A 25031-nucleotide genomic window follows, 5' to 3' on the forward strand; every position below is an offset into this window, starting at 1 on the left:
AGCAAATCCATTGAGTGTTTTTTTAAAAAGACATCTTTCTATTCATTCATGCATTCATTCGCAAGGATCCATCACCCCTACAGGCCAGGGGTTGTGTCAGGCACTACAGACAGAGCAGTAAACAAGAAAATCTTGGTCCCTACACTTCCAGAGATCACAGTCTGGAGACCTACCAACAACAAAGTAAACAAAGCAATTAGCATTGTGACAACTGTGCTGAAGCGAGCAACAGGAGAGGTGGGTATAGGAGCTAATAGGACAAAATCTATTTCAGATGGGTAGTCAGGACAGGCATCTTGGAAGAGGTAAAATTTAATCTGATGCCCAACCCCAGAAAGAGTAGAAGGGAGCAGCCAAGAGCTGGAGGTGCAGTATTCCAGGCAGAGAAAAGAGGGTGTTCCTGGAGCTACAAGCCAGACACAGATGGGGCAATGGGCAGAGAGAGAGGAGGTGCATTATATATACGGAATTGGCTTCTCACCATGTGATTCACCCACCACACCTTTGGCTTTACACACTTTCTCCTCGGCCTGGAATCCCTCCCTTCCATTCTCTTCTCTGCCACCTCTAAGGTCCCTCCTCTGAGAAACATTCCCTGACCTTCCAAAGAAGACCAAACCTCCAGGAGTTAATCCCTCCTAACCTGTGGTCCCAGAGCACCTATTACGTGCCACTACCATACCTCTTACCACACTGCATTGAATTGCTGTGTTCAAGGGCCTATAAGCAGGGATCTTGCCTTGTTTGTCTTTGTTTCCCAGCAGTCTATCATAGAACTTGGCACCAACAGTTATGCAATAAATGACATGTGAGTGAGTGAACTAACCAAGAGAGGAATGGACAAATTAAGTGAAGGCAGGAGTTCCACCAATGCTAATTCATGACTCCATGTCGGAGGTTTGGAACAGCACCATGGTTACAACTCATTAACCCATTTACAGTTTGGGGGGGCAGGTAATTTCTATCCCCATCTGTGTTTCATACAACATAAACACTTTAGGGCAAATCTCCTTGTATCACAGAGGAGTGACAGAATGATTTTCAGAGTCTCGTTAGCCGTCAGGACCGATCCGTTCATACGAGACAAGGATGCTTTAAGTGCGAGGCCCTGTGCTAGGCTCTGAGGCTAACAGTGGCCCTGAACTAGAAGATCTACAAGCCTAGTAAGGAGAACACATCTTATCTCCAAAGGAGGTTAATAACTGACATTGTAAGATTTTTCACACATAACTTACTTCTTTCATAATATTAAGAGAAAACGTTTTGTAAAAAATGCCAAGGTCAACCAGAGTACGAAATCATTTAGAATCTGTTGAGTCATGCCTAGGTTTCCCTTCTACAACCAATGGACCAAAGGTTAAGTAACCACGGCATTCTAAGCGAGCCTTCTTTACCTGCCTGTGGCTCTTGGACGTCTCCATGTGTGGAATCAGATGTCACTTCCATTTCCCGTTGGCTCAGCATGTCCTCCAAAGGCCGTTGAGATTCACGAACCAACCATGCATGTTTTCTAAAGTCACAAAGGTATGCACCATTCGGCTGGACGTGCTTTGATGGAGTCAAATTGAAAAACAAAGTGAAACAGTATGGGAACCGTGGAGAGAGGAGTCCCTCCCAACTGCCCCGACCAGAATTGTGACATTCCTGCTTCTGTGCACACCCAATCCTGGTCTGCTCTGTCTGAGCTTCTGCCAAGCCTTGCAGCCTGTCACTTTAAAATCCTGACATCCTGACGTGTGACAGCAATTATCTGCCTAGGAACACGGAGGTATGCATTTCTATAAACACTGCTGTTCACATTGCTTAGAATAATGCAGAGAAGCCAAGCTCTTCCTCACTTCAAGTTTTCCTTCCATTCGAGCCAAATGAAACTTTGGGTGAGGAAAAATGTTCAGAAATTAAACAATTTTTTAAAATGTTCCTAAGTGTCTAGCTCTCGCCAGTGAGTTTGTTCTCCTAAATTTTATGATCAATTTTTCAGCTTATATATTCCAAATGAATCTCTAAAGTTTTTAGGGAGCCATCCATTCATATACTAAATAATACATGCCATCAAGCTGAAAGGTAAACTGCCTCTTCAACCTGGATTAAAAATACTATCAAGTCAACATGCAAACTGTACATCTTTCTGCCAACCTCAACACATAGCCCGCTGCTCACTTCACTCCCGATCTCTGTCCTCATTCAGCATTTCCAGGAGGCCAAGGTCTGCCCTACTAGGGGCCTGAACACCGGCTCTGGCCTCAGCCAACACCCTCCATCCTCTTCTGATGTCCACTTAAATATGGCTTCTTTAAGGCCTCCCTCACCCCTAGTGCCCCTCCCAGGCCAGGGAAAGGCCCCTCGGGAGACTCTCCCAGCACTGCAGCACATTCATCCCCTCGGCAATTAAACAACTATGTGTACATTCTACACTTTGAGGGCTATGTTTCTGAACGTTCCAGAAGCTGGGCATCATGGCCATAGTATTCATCTGTTTTATTGACGTTGCCCAGTACAGTGCCTGACTCATCAAAGAGTTATTTCCATCTCAAACTGTTGTCTCTATAAAAACAGTCTTCATGGCACACGGCTGTCACTGCCAAGCTCTAAGGAAACAAATGTTCATTTCAAGCCATTAACTTCAACAGGGGTTGTTAACAAGGCCGGGGGTCCATGAACCTGGACAGGAAAAAAATTAGTTTTCACTAACCGTTAACAGAAATGTGCTTCCCCTGCTACTAACAAACGTAGGTCACAAAGCACACCATTAGTAGTCCTTTTGACTGTATCAGCAACAAAAATCACAGCCCTTTTCATATCACATTTCAGCTGAAAAAAATCACTTGGCTCATCATCATCTCAGGACAGTATAGCAGCTACCAGACCCACTGTTGGATCTTGTCACTGAACGCACTAACGAACAAACAAATATTACTCTATCACGGGCTTTGTAAATATTTTGTAACTAAATTTCTATAGAATTGGTTTTCCTTTGTAATGCTACATATTTTATTTTATGCATTTTTTTGATTCACCAAACTGCTAACGGGGTCCATGGCTTTTTAAAAGGGGGGAGGAGGGTGATGAGAATAAAGAATGAAAACTGTCGTGAGATATAAACATTTGATGTACGAAGAAACACTTATATTCTGTTTTCAATGGATTGAACACAATTTTACTGAGGAAAAGTAAAAAAAAAAGGTTCTAAAAGAAAGATGATTCAAAACAGAATTATTAAATTGAGAAGTCATGTTGACAATAAATAAAAATCTTCATTTCATTAGGTTTAGTACAAAATAACTATGAAAGAAGAAATTTTTGAGGGACATTTAAATAGTTTAATAGCTACCATATAATATAGTTCAACTATGAAATATTCTTGGCATAGTCCTGATAATGGTCAAAACTCTCCCACTTTTTCCAGAAAAAGTCATCTTCAAGTCAGTGAGCCCCTGAGGCTTGCAAAGTGAGGATACTAGGCAGGCAGGATTACAAAATATATTACACTCCTATTTCTACCTACCAAATGGAGATGTGTCCCATCTTTATTTTTTTTTTTTTTTTTAGTTTCAGGTGTACAAAACAATGCAATAGTTAGACATTTACACTCCTCACAAAGTGATAACCCTCCTCCCCCAATCTTCTATCCCTCTGACCTCGTATATAGCTGTTACAGTTCCACTGACTCTATTCCCTATGCTGTACTCCACATCCTGTGCCTATATATATGTATATATACATATATATCATATATACGTTAAATTATAATGGACATTCATTATTGTTCAGCTTCAGGTGTACAGCGCAGTGGTCAGACATCTCCACCGTCCATGAAGTGGTCTCCCTCATAATACAAGTGTGAGATGCGTCCCATCTTATTTCTGCAATAGCTCTATGAATACATGCACATACCCACCAAGAGGAGGAACAGAGTAATCATTAACACCTTACTGGGAGTCGCTTTACTCAGCTAACCTTAACATCCACAACACTCCAATAAAAAAGGAGAAGGGAGCCAGAGAGGGGAGCAGCCACGCCTGGAGTTAGAAGGCCAATGGACAACGCACAGAGGCCGAGTCAGCAGAAAAAAACTTCAGAGATGGCATATAAATCAAATTTTGTAGAACCTCGACGGCAGTCAGCAGGCCCTACTCGCACTACCAGGATTGCTCTGGAAGACTGAATACCAGTTTTACTCTCACACAAATGAAGACAGTTTCTGACAAGTTCAGTTCAGCAGCTCCAGTTACATTCAGGAATATTCTCACTGTCTCCCACTAAAAGGAAAATAACAGGAAAGAAATGGTCCTTGCACCTCTCTCTGTTCTTCCTCCTCCCATTCCCCCTCTCCCTGACCCTCTTCCTATTTACCCTAAAACTTAAGACTCCATGCCCAAGGCCTGTCTGTTGTAACCCACAGGTATGTGTCATGTCTCTTTCAGTTGAGTAATAAAATCCCCTACACTTCACACAGTAAATGTAAAATTAAATAACTTCAAGAAATTCACATACCCCAACAGTCCCAGCAGAAAATTTCTGGAAATCTGTGAAAGTATTTCTTTTGAGACACAAATTCACCAGGAATCCATCAACAACAAAATGAGATTTGAAGGAAAGGGAGTTTTGAGACATTTTCTTGAAGTCCAAGAAGCCCAGAGCCGCAGAAAGAATGCCAAGTTTGGGATTACTATTTAATCTTTGGAAAGTCCTTTGCTGCCTCTTTGACTGAGTTTCCCCAATGAGCAAAGAAAGTTGACTAGGTGGTCCCTTAAAGCATCTTCCAGCTCTAAAATTCCGTGAAGGTCCATGTTGCCACAACAGCCATCCATGGTTTTGAGTGGGAAGGGCAGAAGGAGGCCACTTACCTCTAAAAATGATTTATAAGTCAGGCGATGCTGGAAAGCAACCTTTTCAGCTTGAAGGTCCGCTCACTCTTGGCACTCATTCGGAATTCTCAGTTCCTTAATTTGTATTTCATCACTAGTGAGCTAAAGATATCATAATGTGTGAAATGCCTAAGAGAAAACATTCTCATAACACTAGCGATACAGAAAGTACGTGGCTGTCATGTGAGGAGAAACTTGTCTCAAATGAATTTGGGTATTTACAATTCACATGCACATTAAATGATTTCTAAAGCCACAAAGCTTGTCAGGCCTGGCAGAAGGTCTAAGAAATGTTAGGATAACCATGCCTAACAGCAGCAAAAAATAGGTGCTGAGAAAAGACAGCTACTGAAAAAATGTAGGACACCCTATCGTTCACAGAAGTTTAGGTAATTGCCGAAACAGTCATATTGTACAACATTTTCTACAGTGTCGATAAAATTTCTCAACAAAATGATTTCCAAAGTAAATCTCCCATTACACTATTTCCCAATCTTTATCAAAGTCATAAATGCACATAGTCAAAAATGCAGCAGTCCTGCCGCAGTCATGCTTTCAAGGGACCACCCATGTCTTCTGTTATCTATTTGTTCTGACATTCATTTATGCATTTCTAAATACTTCGCTTATACTATTTCCAGATAAGTCAGACATTATTTACAGAATTTTTATTACAGTAACTTAGGATGTACCTCTCCTATATCAATCTATCCAGTCTCTATCCAGTTTTTTCTTTCCGATATCATACTGCTAATTTCCAAGATATCTTTCTTATTCTCTGAATCTGATATTTTTTTATAGCATTCTGTTCTTGTTTCAAAGATGCAAATATTTTCCCATCTCTTTGAGGATATTTACCATATTATAAATTACTTTCCTCTATTTCACTTAAATTCTTTTTTCCTGTTGTTTGGTACCGCATCAAAGATGAAGGGTTTCCTCAAATACCTGGCTGCTGGCAGCCCCTCGCATTTCAAAATGAGGTCATGAAACGCTCAAGTTCTATGAGCTTGGGTGCCACCTGCCAACTGGTAGGCTCAAAATAGGTAAGCATTTCCATGGTGTAACTATACTGTACTCCCAAAAGCATCCACTAATTTGGAGCTTCAGGAATTCTGGGACAGTCCTGGAGTCCCTTAATCTTCCTGATGTCAAACCAGAACCTCGCCTCCTATCTGGACCAGGGATCCCAAGTCACAGTCCCATTTCCCTAGAGAATACATAAATCTCTGTTCTCCTGTGTGGATGGGGAAGAAGGGAATCAAAGTATGCTGTTCACAGATCTCAACCAAACTAAACTCCCAATCTTTAACCCCAAACTTCTCCCACTTCCCACTGATCCAACCTCAGACAGTTACTTGTGACTCTAAGTCAGGGGACTGGCAAATTCTGGAAGGTGCATCAGGAAGCCTCTTGCCATCACCCCCTGCTCTGGTCCCCTCAGTAGTAACCACTGCACCACCATCTTCCAACATGTAATGTCTTGCCTATCCATAGCTACCGTGTTTCCCCGACCATCAGCTCTAATACGTCTTTTGGAGCAAAAATTAATATAAGACTTGGTATTATTTTACTATAATATAAGACCTGCTCTTATATAATATAATATAACATAATATAATATAATATATTAATATAATTAATATAATATAATATAACATAACGTAAGACCGGGTCTTATATTAATTTTTGCTCCAAAAGACGTATTAGAGCTGATGGTCCGGCTAGGTCTTATTTTCGGGGAAACATGGTACGTCTCCACTTCTCTCTGATCACATGACTTTACCTTTTTGTTCTTTGCCATAATTATAGAGGCATTATGGCAGCAAGCAGTGATTAGCACATATCCACTCTACCGCTTTTAACTACAAGTTCTGCTCTCTTCAGTTTATCCTTCGGGAGACTGCCAACATGGTCTCCTTCCCAGGAGCTGGGAAGACATACGTGGTGGCAGTGTGCAGGCAACACTTGGTCCTCACAGCCTCGAATTCCTAAAGATAACCTGGCTGAATACTTATGGTCAAAACCAGACTTTGTACAGTAATAGTCATAAAATCAGATGTTTTGTCAGTTAATTATTCTCTTCATGATTAGGTCCAATTTGGAATTTGAATTCAAAACTTACAATATGATACAAAGTGATTTCATACGCGGCAAAATTTTACAGTTATACCATATTATATTTCCTTGCTTTATCTTCAAATGTGAAATTTTACTTTATGTTTAGTAATTCAATACGGCCAAATTACAACTGCGATTTGGAGAACCTCAGTTCACATTCACTTTATGAGCTGAAAATACTAAACTGCATTAAAACTTTATTAAAAATTTAAATAAGTTTTATGTCCGAAAGTGTACGCTAAAATAAACACAGAAACCCAATGTTCATCTATACTTACTAAAGCAAAAGGCTATAGCTGTATCAAGTATATGAAGAATGAAAAAGATACCCAATATAAATGATCCTATAACCTGTAACTTACAGACAGGACTGCCTATAAGTTTTAAAAACACAAAAAGCAGATCCCATCTTGGCTGAAAGGGAACATATATGCTTCTGATAGTAACATGCCAAAGTGCAGAAATAATTTTTCAAGACGTCTTTTTGGACCAGAAAGAACTTCACAGCTGGATGCCAATAATCCCCCATAAAAACCAGTGAAATTGACTGTGGCTACCTAAGGAGGGCGGAAACTAATAAAAGTAAGGTTTTCCAAAATATTCAGAAAATTGCAAACTTTAGCCCAAATGATGTGGATAGTAGCTCATATATAACCAGTTTGAATGAATCACAGGAAGTCATGGAAGCTCGTAAAAACTATTTCGCCCAAGTTGTGATCCATCTTTAATATATCACAAAAAGATACTAAGCAGTAGAGAGAAAGAAAGCAAGAACTTTAATAATATGTTATTTCCTTTATTTTCTTTAAACCTTCCTGTTTCTGTGATAGCTGAAGTAAAAAATAAAGGTAATTACTACTAATTCAAACTTAAAGCAAAACAAATATTAATGGTATGCTCCATGGATTCTGACTCAGGAAACTTAAGACCCCCTAACATTACCAAAATGGAGTATCTCAACAATTTATTTCCTTGCTCTTTCCCATCACATCACTAAATTGAGCAAGAGGACTGTTCCAATCTCAAATGGTAATAATTTTATTTAGTATAATCAATCTGTCATGATAAAGGAATGGACAGAAATGATGTTAAAATATTCACAAATAACATTTATAATCCACAATTCACTCAGTGGTCGTGACAATTTAATAGCCTACCAAAGAAAGTATAATTGATCCAATCACCAAATTTAAGAATTACCATGTTTCCCACATCCTTCCAACTGTCTTTATTACTTACATGTGGGAATTGGACCTTGACTTCCTAGGGCAGCCAAAATAGTACCACCCTCTACACTTAAACAGGATTTGCCTTCTAAAAAGATCAAAATGAAATACTCCCTGCACATTTTTCTGTCCTAAGCTTCAAGAGTCGTTTTTGTTAACGCTTTAACACATGTATCCAGCCCCTACGTGTCAAGCACTGCTCAAGGCAGTAATATAAAATGGTCCGCGAAATTCTTTTACTTTTTCTCCAACACTCTGCCCACCAAGAGATTAGTCTCATCCAATGGGCCGCTGTGTGGAAAACATTTCTGAGTCAGTGTCTTTCATTTCCAGTACCTACTAAGGAGAGACAGAAGCCCTAGGTGATGAATTACATCCCTGAGTTCAGTAGTTGAGATAAATTCCTGGCCCTCAAAGTCACCTGCAGGGCAGCTGTGAAAGACCACGCAGGCTTTTGGGGGTAAGCTGATACAGGCTCCCAGACGCGAGATGGTACATCCAAGTGGACACACTGGCTCACTGCTCACTAATACAGGACACATTGCAGGGAGTCACACAGGTCGTTTGTTACTCAAACATCCACATTACTAATGTCTGTATAGAACAAACAGAAATAGCCCAATCCCAAACACAGGCCCATATGTGCTAAGCAACAGAAAACATGTCCCACTTTAAAGCTACATAGTTTTCTTAGATGCTCTCGCAATAAGATAACTTTGAAGTTATTTACTATAATTATTATTTGCTTGCAGTTACAGACTACACACTGCCAAGTGTTACAGAGTAGTAATTAAGAGTGTGTTCCAGCTTTGGGGGTTTAGCTGTGCCATTCACTACACGTGCTACGTTGGGTAAGTTACTAAATCACACTGTGCTTTGGCCTCTTGACTAAAAAGTGGGGATGAAAATAGAAGTGCCCCTTCCAGAGGGTTGTTGTGAAAATTCAATGAATTCATATGTGTGTATGTCTATATATGTGCATGCATGTGTGTGCAAACACATATACACCTATATGGGTGGGTGTGTATAAATAAATAATAGTAAAACTGTTCAATGGTGAAGCATGCAAAAACCATTAAGCTACTCTTCTTGTTACTGCAATGCTTCTTATACACCAAGTTCTTTCATGTGGGGTTTCAGGTTAAAGTTAAGTAAACACCAAACATTTGCAACTGTGTTTAGTATGATTAGATAGAGATGATTTAAAATTGTCAGCTGATTCCAAACACCCGTGCTCATACACCCCCTGATGCACAAGTTTATAAGCATAAGCTTATCCCCGTGCTTTCAGCCAGCACCTTCCCCAGCTCCATCCCCATTAGCAGGAAAAGGCAGTAAGAGAAGCTGGTAAAGAATGCCCAACAGGAATCTCGGTAGTTGGGAAACGACTTGGCAGATTTTAAAAAATTGACTAGGATGAATGTTCCAAGTATTAAATAAAGTTTATGCGAGTTCATCATCAAACGGAATGCTAATATATTTTACACCATGACTGAAAGAAAGGGTGGACAAGAGTGGATGGCACAAATTTTTTGATTCATGTTTTTACACTAATTTGTTTTAATGTTTTTACTTCTGTAATCCCCCCTATGAGAAACTGTCCCTTGCTCCAAAATGCCACTCTCACCTTAGTTGATAGACTTCCTCACTCTCCTGCTGCTTCCCGTATTCCCTACCTTGTGAAATTCAACCACAATGTCAATCTGTGTATGTCTGAGTATTTGCCAACCAATTTAGTGGCTGGAAATATGGCTCAGAGACCATTCAGCCAGACCTGGTAACTTGGGCCAAAAGATAGACCTTCTGTCTCCATCAACAACTTGAGGAAAATCAAGAGCAAGTGATTCAAAGAGGGGAAGAGAGGGTAGGGATGAAGGCAAGAAGTAACCATAACAACAATAAAAGCCAGAACTTCAGACAGTATTAGCCAAACACTTTTTTTTTTTTTTTTTTTACAGAGGGCATGAGGGGAGAGGGACAGGGGAAAACCTAGACATGCAGCAAGATGCAAGAGGTCTTCCATGAATAGCTGGGTTTAAAATAAACAAGTAAAAGACCCCAAGATTTATAGTCATATAAAGCAGGAAAACATAGTGATTCAGTGGTTCATAAAAAAATAAGACCCAAATAGTATATACTGACTTAATGAACAGATGAATGACAGTATCTCCAAGAAGATGAAATTTACATGCACGAAATGTGAAATAATAAAAATAATGAGATTAGATGCAAAAATAAAATGTTACCGATTGGATTTCAGAGAAGAGAGAGAAGGTTGTAAGGAAAATCTCCATGAGGGAAGTGATCCCTAAGCTGGTCACAAGAAAATGAATTAGTGTGAGAAACTAACTTCATGTCTGTGTTAGTTTTCTAGTGCCGTGTAACAAATTACCCCAAACTCAGTGGCCCAGAACAGCATACCTTCTCTCGCCTTTCCATGGGGCAGGAGCTTCAGCATGGCTAATCTGAATTCTCTGCTCAGGGTATTAAAGGCTGAAATCAAGGTGCTGACTAGGTTATGTTTCTTTCTGGCGCTCGGGGACCTCCTCCAAGCGCACAAGACTTTTGGTAGAATTCAGTTCCTTGAAGTTATAGGTCTGAGGTCCCTGTTTTCTTACTAGCTGCCAGCCATGTGCCTCACATGTTCCTTGCTACATGGCCCTCTTGCAACATGGCAGTTTCCTTCTTCAAGGCCAGCAGAAGAGCCAAACACTCTTAACTCAATTAATCTTCACAGCAACTCTGCTGATCCATTAGAACAGTTATTTTTTCTTCTATTTAGTCCTCAGAATTTACATTTTGAAAAATGTACCTTAAGTAACGTGGGACCAAAAATTGAAGAGAGAAATGCACATCTCAAGTCAATCTAATTCTACAGGAAAACCTATTAGGCTCCCTTATTTACAGAAATGATGAGAAGACAGGAAACAGAAGGATATTAGTGAACCAAGTTGCTCTTAATCTAAATCCCTAGCACCAAGTCTCAGAAATAAAATAATTTAAAGCATTTTATCAACAAATCATTAAGCATCTGGGTCTCTGGCAGAAAGCACCATGCAAGTACACAAAGGATGATATACCCAAAAATGGCACTCCTGGGAAAACGCCAGACCCTCTGCCTGATCGACAGACACACTGTTTTGAGCCATGACATTAATTGGGTGAAATGCATGGGGCTTAATTTAGAAAAATATACAAGAGTAATGCAAAAAAAAAGCCTAATTAAATATTACAAAAATTTACTTCAACTCAAACAATTTTTAAAGTTCGTCTTTTTTCGATTTTTTTCAATAGACATAAAGAATAAACTAAGGATCACTTCATTTCTTACTACCTTCGAAGTAAACCCAAAGGAGTAAGAAAGAAGGCCTACACCGAAGGAAGGTTTTTGTCCTTCAAGAACTGGGAGTGACAGAGAAGTCCAGGGCCCTGCAAAATTACCGGAATTATTGTGCAGCCTCATAACAGTTGCCAAGTACTTTCAGTATATGTTACAGAGTATTACAAAAAAAAAAAAAAAAAAAATCCTAAAAACAGTACCTAAGCCAAAAACAAAACTCATGAAAAGAGATAATAGGTCAAAAAATGGTAAAACATAAGGACTTGAGGTTTGTCAAAAAAAAATAATCCCATCTGGAAGCTATTTCCAGGAAAGACAAGAAGGAAAGAACAAACCCAAAAAGAATGCTATGTTACGAATTACTGACTGTTAGAGAAGACATCTATACACAACCATGGAAAAAAAGAGCACCACAACATGTGACCGTATATCAAAGGGTGTCCTGACAGGGAAGTCGAAGGACCACTTTTTAAAATATTAATTTGTGAAAAGAAAGGTAAGGGTAGGTATTACCCTCATATTACGACAATTTGATGACATACCGAGATACCAGAATTGTTTAAATTGGTTGCTGATGTAAGGCAAATCACCACAGAACTTCCTCCGATCTGCATTTTTAAAAATGACTTTATAAATTTCTACCTGGGTGACAATAAAGGATGTCACAAGTGCGAGTTCTATTATTCCAAATAACACATCTAACTGAAAAGATACCTTTCTCCATATTATTCACTGTCCCATCATAAATTTCCAGGCAAAAGGTTTTTTGGAACCTCGGGGCTGAGTTAATAAAAGAAAACTGTGCTCTTCACATTAACAAATGTCTTTCTGAAAATTGATGGATAATGTCAACCTTAAAACTAATCACTGTCCTCTTTGCATTGCCTAATGTAACACTTTGAGGTAAATTTGCATCTAAAGTTTAACAATAGGATAAGGCACCACATATAAAATAGGCAGAATTTCTGTGTACTAACTCCTCTTAGCCTTATCTTACTAATCAACTCATTTCTTCCCCTCTCTGCATTTGTGTTGTTTTTTCTTTTTTCAAATTCTACTTCTTATGTGACTTTCCGTAGGAAATTAGGTGGATTGTAAGTCTTTTAAATATTACAAAAAGTTACTGTAGGACCTGATTGACAACTTAGATGTATCCTCATCTATAAAACAGAAACAATTACATCTTCCCCATATAATTACTGTAGGGAGCAAATAAAATAATGTATTCCCAGCACATAAGCTTAGCTCTCTGCCTCCTTCTACTCTTGTAGGAAAGACTTCCTCAAGCTCAAATTAATTTTCCTCAGGTGCTCTGTATTTAGCAAGCAATCAGTTAGTTCACACATTGCTAACTTTTATGGTGTAACTAACTGGTTGCAATTTTAAAATGTTAATGTATATCCAGATGCTTCCATAAAAAACACTGACTTTGGCTAAGACTCCTGGACCCATACACTACATGAAGTAAAAGTTTAACAAATTATGTTTAATTTTAAATGAGGGTCACATAAATGAAGACACTGCTAACAAAGGGATTAGTATACTAATAATAAGGGTGCCAAAAAAAGGCATACGAGTGGGCACTTTGGTCAGCATTGCTCAAGCAGTAGTTGACCATAATCAGAAGTGTCCGGACGCTGATGGTAACCACTTTGAGCACCTCTTGTAATGGTAGAAGTCAAACGTGACTTGTATTCATCTTCTGTTATCAGTATAAAATGAGTATTACAATTTTAATCATTTTTTTCCTTTTCTTAAAATGTGTATACATTGTTTTGGCACCCTCTGTGTATTTACCCAGACCTTCTCATTTCTGATGTTTTCTTTTACCATAACTGCATTTCCCAATTCAGATGGCATCCCAATGAGCCCACACTAATACAAGCCACATGAATGACAGCCCTGGGGTCCGTAAGAGCCACCAATTGTCACTTAGGTCCAAACAGGAATTATTGTCAGTCTGTACGTTTCTTAATATAAAAATGAAAGAAGAGAAGTAGTGAAAGATGAAACACTTGGGGAAAATAGATCCTGAAACCTCTCAGCTGTCGCTTTCATTTCGGAGACAGGAAACAGACCAGGATAGCAAGGGAGCCGTGACCACTCAGAGCCGCTAACTCTAGAGGAGCTCAAGCAGCTCACAGGGCCACAGCATTCCCATCTGTCAAATGGTGTCACAGCCCCTCCACGGGCTGATCAGAAACCAAGTCCAAGGATTCTCACATCGATAGAGCGCTTTCCAGGCAGACCCTTGCTAATATCACTGCCACGTTCAAGTATGAAGTCTGCTGACTGCTGAAGGCACCAGGCCAGTGCGGCCCCGGGGGCTGAAACCCAGCCAGCACAGTAACTCGGAGGGAAAAGAACACCTTTTTCTTTGCACAGTCACAACCCACTAAGTAAGTGTGTCCATCAGACCATCTCTCTCCAGAGAGGCCACCTTCGTCCAACTGTCCACCCAGAGGGCCTGCTCTGACCCAATATTCATAAAGGCAAAGGCATGGCCAAGCCTAAATCCTGACTAATATACACCGATCTCTCCTTTTTCTGGAGCACCCATGGCGACCGCTATGAAAACAGGAACAAAAGTCTGGAACTGGGCCCTGCCCAACTAATGCCAGAATCTCAGCCAGTTCCTGACCTCTTCTGCCTGTGCCCTCCATCTCACCCACGTCCTGCCCACACCCCTGTCGGCCCTGGACCAGTGCCCTGAGCGACGGCCCTGCCCGGCCTGGAGGAGGAACCACAAAGCTGCAGACCAGGGCCGGTCCCCGCCTTTGCTTCCTGTGCCTGCTGGGTGACTGTGAGAGGCATTTTCTCAAGAAACAAGGTTAGAGAGGATGCCCACCTCCAAAGGCACTTTTAGTGCTATATTGGCTTTCAGCTACCATTAAACGGGATATGGGATTCCACAAGCCAACTCATATTCCAAAGTTTCAAACAAGCAAATGAGAAATGGGAGGGAGGATAAAAGATCTTCCTCCTCAGTCTGTTGTGAGAACTACAAAATACAGTTCGTGAAAGTGTCTGGCACAGAGCAAACTCGGAGGAAAAAGTCACCATTAAACAAGGTGCAAAATCCCATACCCACACTGTCATCATCCGGAAAGCCCTGGAAACCAAAAGTTTATTTTATAACCCATTTGGCAGCAAAACATGACCTGAATTGACCTGAGACTACGTACAACCTTATTTGTGTCCCATTTAGTGTGAATATTCATACATTTTACTACAGAAATATTAAAATATTTACTTACAGGTGCTGCCCCAAAATGCCCCAGAGATAGTTCATAATATATGGGATATGAACACAAGCTCTCTGTAACCAAAAATTATTCATTCTGAAACATAGCTGGTTCCAAGGGTTTTGCATAAGAGGTTGAGAGTGTATCATAACCCATTCCTAAATTGAAGGAGGTGGTAGTTTGCTGAATCAACCCAAGAACAGTCTTATATGTTAGCTTTCAACTACGTTTCCCAGGAGGTCTGAGAGCAGCAGTGGCTCAGCCCTGGGGCAGGTCAGAATCAGTGTCCTGGGGCCCAGCTGGGTGAGCACAGGGGGTGAGGAGGGAGGGGCTGAGAGGCTGAGCAGAGAGAGAATGAGGAGGCAAGGCTCAGGGCAGTGGGCTCTCAGAGAATCCACGCCGTCAGGCACATTCTTATAGCTGTTTAGTCACTTTTTTTCTCGATTTTCAAAGTGAGTCTAATTTTCAGTCCCAACACTGGCTCCCTCGAGTCTGGGCAAACTGCCATTGAATCACAAGGGCTACTCAAAGCCTTTTTTTTTCTTTCATGCTGTTGAAACATTACACTAAATAAGAGAATATTCTCCAGCTTCCCTCTCTGCACCCTTCCCCACCCTTACCATCCATTAAAATGACACTCCATTCATTCCAAAAATATTCTACTCTTAGTGGATAACATGTATGCTATAAATAATAAATATGAGTATTAATGAAGCAGTAGCATGGGGAATAGTGGAAAACTTTAAGAACTAAATCAAGTTGATGTTTCTGTTTATAGTACCATCCTTAGACCTAGACACAAGTCCCCCTGCCACTCACCATGCCTTTCCGAGGGACCTACTCTGGCCTCTTTCAGCTGCACCCCACCCCATGGGACAGAGAGCCCACAAGGCTAAGGGCATGTGTGCACCAGAATCCATGCAACCTCTTCTAAAGCCTGCTCTAGGGACCCAGGATACCAGAAATCCTGTCCAAATGAGCCCAAGGGTGGGCCACATCACTATCTGCAAGTGTGATAGGGAGCCTATGCATGTTTGGCCAGGGGGACCCCCGACCTGTGTGCAATGCCCTTCTCAGTGCAGAATGGAGCCAACTTGGGAAAACAAAAGGGTAAGTCTGTGCCAGCTCTCCCCTGTCACCATGTTCTGTCACAGAACTCTGAGGAGTTGCAGAATTCAAACCTGGCCCACCAAACTATTATAAAAGCATATTTGGCATTATCTATTGTCCCCTTCTTCTTGGTATCAGAAATCCAGCCTTCTCCCTGCTCCCTTACAGTTTCAGCTCAGCATATAGCTGCCTTACCACAAACCACATTTCTCAGCCTCCCTTGCAGCTAGATGAGCCTGGTGACTAAGCTGCAGCCAATGGGAAGGCAAAAGACTCATGAATGAAGCCTCCCGGTCACACACTTTAAAAAGGAAACTGCTTATTTTTCATTTCCTCCCTTTCTCCTTTCCTTGGACTAGAATTTGGACATCATGTTGTGGGGCCAGCCTTTACCACGAAGATGAGACAACGCTGAGTAGTGGCAGAACAAGAAAGAAGGATCTAGGATCCCTAAAAGACTTTATGGAGAACAGCCACCAATACCACCCATCAAACTGAACTGTAGGATTACAGAAAAAATACCTTTGACCTTATTTGAGTCACAGAATTTTAAGGTTTCTTTGGTATGCCAGTTTAGCCTCTCTCTAATATATTTTGCAAATGATCTAAACAAACTGATTGCAAAGTAGATTTTTTTCTGGGGGCGGGGGTACGCTAAGCATACAATATAAGTCAATAATTGATCCTAGACAAAAAAAAAAAAAAAAAATGATAATACCAAGCCTTAGCAAGAATTTAAAAAGTGGGGAAAGAGAGGAGGGATTTCATATGGATACAAAGTTATTTTTTCAAAAATCCTACCCAAAAAATGTATCCCATAGTTAAACACACAAGAAAAAATAAATAAAAGAGTTCCACATGAGAATTAATCATAGCACCTAAAGGTCTGTAAAATGACCTGAAAATGTTCAGTCTATCTTAGGATGTCTTCTGACTAAATATAAAAGAGCAGAAAATAAAAATTAAAAAAAAAAAAAGTTATACTAGATGTACTTAAGAAATAAAAATACAAATTTTGTTTGTGTTATATCATTCAAATTATTTTTACATGTTCATTTTAAAAGACTAGAAAGAATACACCCACATTATAATACGTATTGGTGTGATAGGAATCGCTAACATTTATTAAGTGCTGTTATACACCAAAGTGCTTTACATATATTAGTTTATCTAATTTTTACAACACAAGGAAATAGGTACTATTACTATCCCCACTTTATTGATAAGGAAACTGAGGCACAGAGCTGCTTAGCAAATTGCCCAGGTTCACACAGACAATCGGTGCTCACAATTACATACAAAACCACATCATGTGGTAAATCTCTAAACCACTCCCTAGGGTCTCACCATAAGAGAGTGCTAATGAGAATTTTACAATGTGTAGGACTGTCTTATTCTGCTTTTCAAATATTGTATAAAATATCACGCTACACTTGATACCTAACCTACTTTAGAGAGAAAATGCTTATCCTCAATGCCATCCTACAATCCCTTCTATAATCCCAACAAGATTGCTTTAAAAATCCAAGTGTACAGAGTAATTGGGAAGGTGACAAGATCCCTGCAGACAAAAGTGATATGACAGCAGTGAGGAAGAAGGTAATAGAATACAACCCTTTGCTAGCATGGCTTTGACAATTAAGCTTGAACAGTTTGGTTCTCTGGAGTTCTATATAGCAATCAGTGTGAGGTCTTCCAGTCCATGCTCCTTACATTACAAATCAATCAATCAATTGTGCAGAGACTGACTGACTGATTTTTTCAAGGTCACAAAGTTGGTATTTGCAGAACTAAAACTAGAACCTAACTCCTCTCTGAGACTAACAGAAGTTCTTCCTTTTTAATAAGGCACCCAAGTTTTCTAGAATTTACCAACTGAAGCAGTGATATTAAATTATGGTCCAAAAACCATGGAGAACCCTCCGGGGCCTGGGATGGACCCACCCCAAACCTTGCTTTACGGAAAGCTTCCCTCTGCCTGTGAGCCCTGCATTAAAGAGAGCAGCAATGCATTGTCACATTCCTAAAACTTGTTTTCAGAAAACTGCCAAGGCAAAAGGAAGTAAGGGAGGGAAGGGGGGAAGGAAGGAGGGAGAGAGGGCTCTAAATCACCTCAAAAGGGAGGGATTAAGGATCCTTACTTTCAAGAACCCTATACTTGGGCCCTTTTTGGCATGCTTAATCTGAAGAAAGCTTCTTACAACCAGAGTCCATCTCATAAAAAAACGATACCATCATTTCATTAAATGAACATTTTCATGCCAAATTTAAAACATTAACATACTCTCCAAATAAAGAACAATCTTGGAAAAGGCAGTTGACAACCTTACACTGACATATACCTACATTACATTGGCCTTAGACTTCTTATTTCATGCCTAACTGTTGAAAGTATCAACCAGCATTTGGGAAACACAGTGTTAGACTAATTTAGAGCTCATCACTCAGTGCAAAAAAGATACAAGTAAAGATTAAACTGTTATTTGTCTCAGGGATTACACATTTGTTGAAAGCAACAAAAAACCCAATTTGTTTCCTCACTCCACATGTATCTACTGACTAGATACCATGTGTCAGGTACTGTTCTAGATACTAACGATTCAAGCAAACAAAAGACCTGCCTTCCTGGAGTTTACATTCCAGAGGAGAGAGACAGTCATCGGCACAGCAAACAAGTAAATGACAGAGGCGCTGCCCGCTAAAAAGTGCTACGGAAAAAATAAAGCCAGTTAAAGGGGGTGGGGAGTGCTGACGGGAGGGGGTGCAGTTTTAATCAGACAGTCCAGCAGTTGCACAGAGGAGGGAGTCAGCCAACCTGAGGCAGGAGGGGCCATCTTCCAGGATAAAGGCTGTCTCCACTGAGCAACGTAAGGCCAGGCAGCATTGCTCAGGGCCCAGTTGGTCACTGTCTTTAGCCTTTATTGTAAGTAAAATGAGAAGTCACTGCAGAATCCTGAACCTAGAGTGACCTGTTGCACTTCTGTGCTGAGAAAGCTCACTCTGCTGCTGGCTGAGACCCTCCTCGGTGGGACAAGGGGGAAGAGGGAGACCCCTGTGAAGGTGACTGCAGAAATCCAGGCAGGGATGACGGGGCCTAGGCCAGGGCAAGGGTGGTGGAGACGGTGAAATATGATCAGATTCTGCGTAAACAATATGCAGAAAACAGAGCCAGCAGTTTTTGCTGAGGGATTGGGTGTGGTTACAAGAGAAAGAAAGGACAAGGACGACTCCAAAACTTCTGAGCAACTGGGAGAATCAGATTGCCTGTACAAGAGATGGGCGAGGGCAATGCCTGAACTCAGGAGGCGTGGAGGCTGAAAAGGAGCAGCCACCATCCCCTGCTCGCTGCGTCCTGTGTCACGAAGGGACTCAGCTCCTGCTCCCCGCACAAGAACACAGGATAAGGTGAGGCCAAAAAGGAACACCCACGGAGCCATAGATGGGGAGTCATACCACTATAGTCTCGCTGGAGGCGAGGTGGGAGACACAGGAAGCAGGAGCCACAGGATCCACAATCCACCATCCACTTCCCTGCCAACCAGCCCCACTTGCTAGCTGCAACCGCGCTTGCTGGCTTAGCCACGGCAGTTATATTAGTAGGTAATGGCTAACTGCTTACAGCTGACGGCCATCTGCTACCCGAGCCAGCATCTTTCCATGTGAGGCCGAGAGCCTGGAAACTGCTCTCTGGGGCTCTGTCCCCACAGCAAGACTGTGGGACCAGGTATGACTTGAGTGGATAATAGGAGTTCAGATTTGAACACACAAGTGAACAAGGGGAGACGTCAAGTGGGCCCTTAAAAATAAAAATATGCAGTTCGGCGGGAGAGACAGCAATCTGAATCCAGTGTTCAGATGGCATTTAAAACCAGGAGACTGGGGAAGTGTCAAAGGGAGGGAGTAGCGATAAAAGGAGGTCCGAGAACTATGCCCTGGGCCCTCCAACGTCAGGAAGAAGAAGCAGCAAAGGAGAATGAGAGGCAAACCGGGGAGTGTGGTGTATCCTGGAAGCCACGCGAAGAACCGTCCTGGAGGCGGGAATGATCAACCGTGCTGATGCCACTGAGAAGTGAAGGTCCATGAGGACAGAGAACTGACCACTGGACTCCGCAGCCGGAAAGCCTGTTGTCACTTGGCCCAGAGCAATTTTAGTTGAATGGTAGGGACGATGCCTGTTACAAATGGTTTTAAGAGAGAATGAAAGGAGAGGAATTGCAACGGTGGGCATATAAAACCCTTTTGAGGAACTCCTTCATAAAGGGTAAGGGCGATAGCTGGAGAGAGAGGTGGGATCCAGAGTGAAGTTCTTTAAAAGAAAACCAATAGTTTGCAGGCTGATGAAAAGAACCTGCAAGCCAGGGAAAGAATAGGGATGCCGAAGGGGGAGGGGAGACGTCCTTGAGTAAGCAAGAGAAGATGAGATATCATGACACAGTTGGGGTGGCCTTGGGCAGGGGCTGGTTGAAGGGAGATGTTTGGATTCCTCTTCAGTTTACTTCAATTTTCTTAGGACAAGGGTGGGCAAAGTCATCAGCCAAGAGTCATAACCGGGAGAAGGTACAAGTATTTCAGGACAGAGAAGACAGCATGAAATAATCATCTAGGACCGTGGGAGAATGATTACCAAGCAGCGTTAAAAGCTCACATGCGATCATGAATTACACTGAGGCAAGGAATTAGGGTTCTGTGTTTTTCTCCAACCACGTTCCTCAGCATGGAGGCCAGTACAGAATAGGTGGGGAGTTCGATTTAGCCAGGGGTGGGCTTTGACACAGTGGTGACAATGCAAGGAAGGCAAGGGAATTGAAGGCATGAGCAAAAGAGTGATTGCAGCTGACCATGGAGTCTCAGTAAAGAGCAAAGACAGGACATGGGGGGATGGGGATGGCATAATGGTCATAAGACCAACAGACGATGGACCCCACTGAAGACAGAGATTGCTAGAGTTATGACACAGGAGGGTGTGAACTGGAAGTAGAAAGCACAACACTTAACATGTATTAGGTTGGTGCAAAAGTAATTATGGTTTTTTGCAATTGTTTTTAACCTTTTAAACTGCAATTACTTTTGCACCAACCTACTAGATTATGGAGGGGCTGCAGTCATAAATGATGGCATGGTTGGCCAAGAGAAGTTCGAAAACTGAGAGAGTAGAGTTAGAAGGACCATCTCTGTTTGCAGTGAAATCACTAAAACAGGAATAACTTTTAGAGAGAGTGGCAGTGAACCAGGAACTAAAATCACAGAGAAAGCAGAGTAATGGTAAGACAGAGTGGCATTTCGACAATAAGGTTGAGCTGATGATACAATTAGATGACATGAGAGAAGCTGGGTGGGGGGTGGGGGATGTGGTGGGGGCTGGTTCTGGTCTGGATGTGAAATGAGGAGCAAAGGGAAAAAGCACGACTGGTCTCTGGAAGTAAGAGGCAGGTGGGACAAAAGAAGTACCTGAAAGGCCCTGGGGAGCAGGGTCCTCAGGTGAGAACCACTACTCTTCCTCCGTGACTATGGGAGAGACTGACTGGCCTATTTTCAAGTGACAGACATATCAACATTTTTATAAAAAAGAAATTACCTTTGATGTTAGAAAAAATAAAGCATGTAATACCCACTCCACCTGAGCCTGATGAAGCACAAGTTCCACTAATTTAAAAAAAAAAAAAATTGAACCAGACTGTTAATTAGTAATTTATGTCTGATTATTTGCCACTTTTAGCAACAAAAGGAAGAGATTCATCAACAAATAAAAATTCATTATATGCAAAACTGGGTCAAACATTATCAGAAAGTTTGCCCTTCAAACTTTGTGTCAACTCACCCCAATTCTAGCAATCAGGTGCTTTGTTCAAATAGCTGTGAGACAACGAGGCAACATGAGGCCCAGAATTTGAGTAGTGGCAGGACTGTGGGACCCTAAATGCAGAGTGTCAGAGTATATCAGAATGGCAATTTAATTTCCATCAGAAAAGACTGAAACACCAGAAGACACAACCCTAATACAATTCAACTTCTGGGTGGATCATAGACCTCCTTTGAGAATATAAAGAAAACTGTAAAGACTTTTCCCAGAAAATGTACAGAGGTACATACCAGTAGATAAAAAATCTGTACACATTGCAAGCATTTCTCAATAAACCCACTCCCTACCTCCCCAAGCCAACCAGGTGTGCTAGAATGACATCTGCATGTCAGCCTCCTACGTAGGACTCTTGGACATAAAAGTATGAAAAATCAAAAACCACTTCTTAATTCCTCATCTTCCAGGGTCGGTCAAAAATCTACCATTTTAAATTCCCCTGTCTCCAGAGGCTCATTACAGGGTTGGTCAAAAATCTCAGAAAATACAGAGAGAAATTAAACAGCTCTTGATGAAATGTTGAGGAATTTTAAGAATATGTTTCAAAGAGCTCCATGGATTACTGAGGAAAATAGTCAAGACTTCAGCTGCCAATGTTCAAAGATGTGATCCCAGAGCAGGCCACCCACTGTCCTGGGACGCATGTCCTACCGCCCCTGCCAGAGGTAGAAGTCAGAAAGCAGACTTCCTCCCCTGCCACGATGTCCCATCACATCTGTCTCCTACTGAAAGCTTTCCAGCTCTCCCCTTTTCTCCATTCCAACCACCACGCCCTACTTCAAGCCAACAATATCTTTTACCCTTCGACTGTGACAGTCACACAGCAGCTCTCGAGGCCTCCAGCAGCACCCCATCCACCGCCCCAACCCAAGTCATCTCTTTTCCTGAAGAACAAATCCAATCAGATCAGCCCTCTGCTTAAGGCCTCTGGGAGGCAGAGAGGGCTCCCCGACCAGATGAGGAAGAGGTGGGCATCTCTCCTGTTGCCAGAGAAAAACAAACAGTATGTGACCTGATATTAGAATTGGGCTTGATGGTGAGAGGGAGAGAGTGAGAGAGTTGGAGAAGTAATGTGGGAAGCACCTAGAAATTGGAAGGTTTTTTGTTTTATGCTGAGGTTTGAAAAACTATGAAGTGTTTGAAGCATGCAAATACTTGTAGACAACAGTAAAATGACACAGGACACAGCATGGTGGGTGGCGCCGTGGTACACTGGCCTTCCAGACAGAGGCAACACGCACACTCATTCCCCAGCAGCTCAAAGTGCTGGCAGCTGAGCTTTTGCATTTTCGTATGTCTTTATGAATACATAAACATGACCTAATAATTTTTGTAGGTATTTGGACTTGATATATGGTACCATTCAGTATGTTCTACACCTTGATTTTCATTTATACTCAAACCTGTTTTCAAGATTTACCTATGCTGACATAATTAGCTCTTTAAAATATGGTCTAAAACAACTGTGTCAAAATTTTGTTCGCTGATAAATTTCACAGGAGGGTGCACACATATTTGGTATATCACTTCCTGTACATTTATTTATATTGACTACTTCATTACTTTTTTAATGACATTAAATTTAACATTTTAAATTAAAAAATAAAACATCCTTCAGAGGTACCCTTCGGATACAATCCAAATTCCTCATGGCAGCTTACAACCACCTTCCTCAACTGGTTTCAAATTAACTTTCCAGCCTGTATATTACTGCTCACATCTCTCTTGAACCACATTGAATAAGTCACAGTTCTCACTTCCAAACATCTGATATGCCAAGGAGTCGCTCAATCTTAACAATCCTCCTCCCTCCATCTCCCCACCCTTTCTCTAACTTGTATTCATTCTTCAGATCCTAAGGTAGACATCCATTCTTCTAAGATGCTTTCCTGAGACCCCTAAACATCAGCTAGCTACCCCTCCCATGAACTCACACAACATCCTGCGCTGTTTTACTTTTTAAAACTGGATAAACTGCCTGTTTAATCCATTTACTTCAAAACTTGTGCAACTGCTTCTGTAGGTGAGACAGTTGACAACTGGAACAGTGTCTGATTCCCCCTGGGCCAATCCTAGTGCCTGACACATAGCAGAAGCAAGGTAACAAAATGCTATTAAAAATATCTTCGATAGATAGATAGATAGATAGATAGATAGATAGATAGATAGATAAACAGAGACAGACAAGTAAGTCCTTCTCTAATTATCTCCACTACTTAAGATAGAGCTGAATCTTAAAGAAAACTAGATTCACAGCCATGACAGCCAACTAAACTAGCCAAATCAAAAATGTAGGCATCGCCAATGCACATCCCAACAATGCAAAGTTTTCAAATAAGATTTTTTTTTTCTTAATGGTCAAGGAAACCACAATTCTGAAGTACTGGCTTACGTACCAGAATTTATACATTAGCCTGCAGAATATAAGGATTTGAAAGATGGAACTTAAAAACAATATGACAAGAACAGCCTCTCCTTTCTCCTATTCCCAGACCTCCAAAGCAGAGCCTTACATTAAGAAAAGCATTTTTACCTGAATAATTATAATTTCTAAACATCCCAACTTTACTGACTAAACTCCAATGACCTTTCCACCACTTACTGATTCCCAAAATGAAAGGTATTTCTCAACATCTGCTCTTAATTTATTTTTAATCTGTACTATCTCTATCCTATCTGAAGCTGAAATTAGTAATAGAGGATAAATTATGTTCACAGCATCACATGAAACGTTTCAGTCAATTAAAGTCCCTCTGAAATAGTTTTCCTGGCTCTTTTTGCATATAAATTGTCTTTTAGCTGCCCAAGGCTATTATCTTCACCTAAGATGAGATTAATATTACCTTTCTTTGCCACCTTTTCAAAGAACTTTCATATTATAGTGAATAAACACAACTAAACTTTCTCTTTTCTCTCATTTTAATTAATCTACTTTGATCTGAAGCGTGAGCTGTCTTTCAGAACACATATACAGAGAGAAAATATCAATGCTATTGAAACTTAATTCAATTTAAATTTTCCTAAATAAACTAACCAAGAGGCAATGGAAGAAAAACAGCAGTAGTGAACTTAACTAAGGTATAAAACTACCTTTAAAATATTAAGAAATTAAATCAAGTTAAGAAAATTAATTCTGGAAGAAGAGCTTATAACTGAAATTGTTGAGAACACGAATTATAACATGATTTGAAAAATTGTACGCCTGATCTAAAAATATAAAACAAATTCCATGAAGGTAAATTTACATTGTAGCTTTATATACGT

The 25031-nt window shown here is 40.9% G+C and overlaps 1 protein-coding gene across 2 annotated transcripts in view; it reads right to left on the minus strand.

The window, feature by feature from the left end:
* UTRN (utrophin) overlaps positions 1-25031 on the minus strand; it is a 461045-nt gene that overhangs the window by 418818 nt on the left and 17196 nt on the right. Inside the window, exon 3 of one of the 2 annotated variants that reach the window (XM_081037224.1) lies at positions 1395-1548. The exons of the other annotated variant lie outside the window; for it this stretch is intronic. Coding sequence (XP_080893350.1) covers positions 1395-1548 — 154 coding nt within the window. The remainder of the gene's footprint in view (positions 1-1394; positions 1549-25031) is intronic. 2 annotated transcript variants of the gene reach the window in all.

This window comes from Rhinolophus hipposideros (assembly GCF_964194185.1).
Source record: "Rhinolophus hipposideros genome assembly, chromosome: 3".
Lineage (NCBI taxonomy): Eukaryota > Metazoa > Chordata > Mammalia > Chiroptera > Rhinolophidae > Rhinolophus > Rhinolophus hipposideros.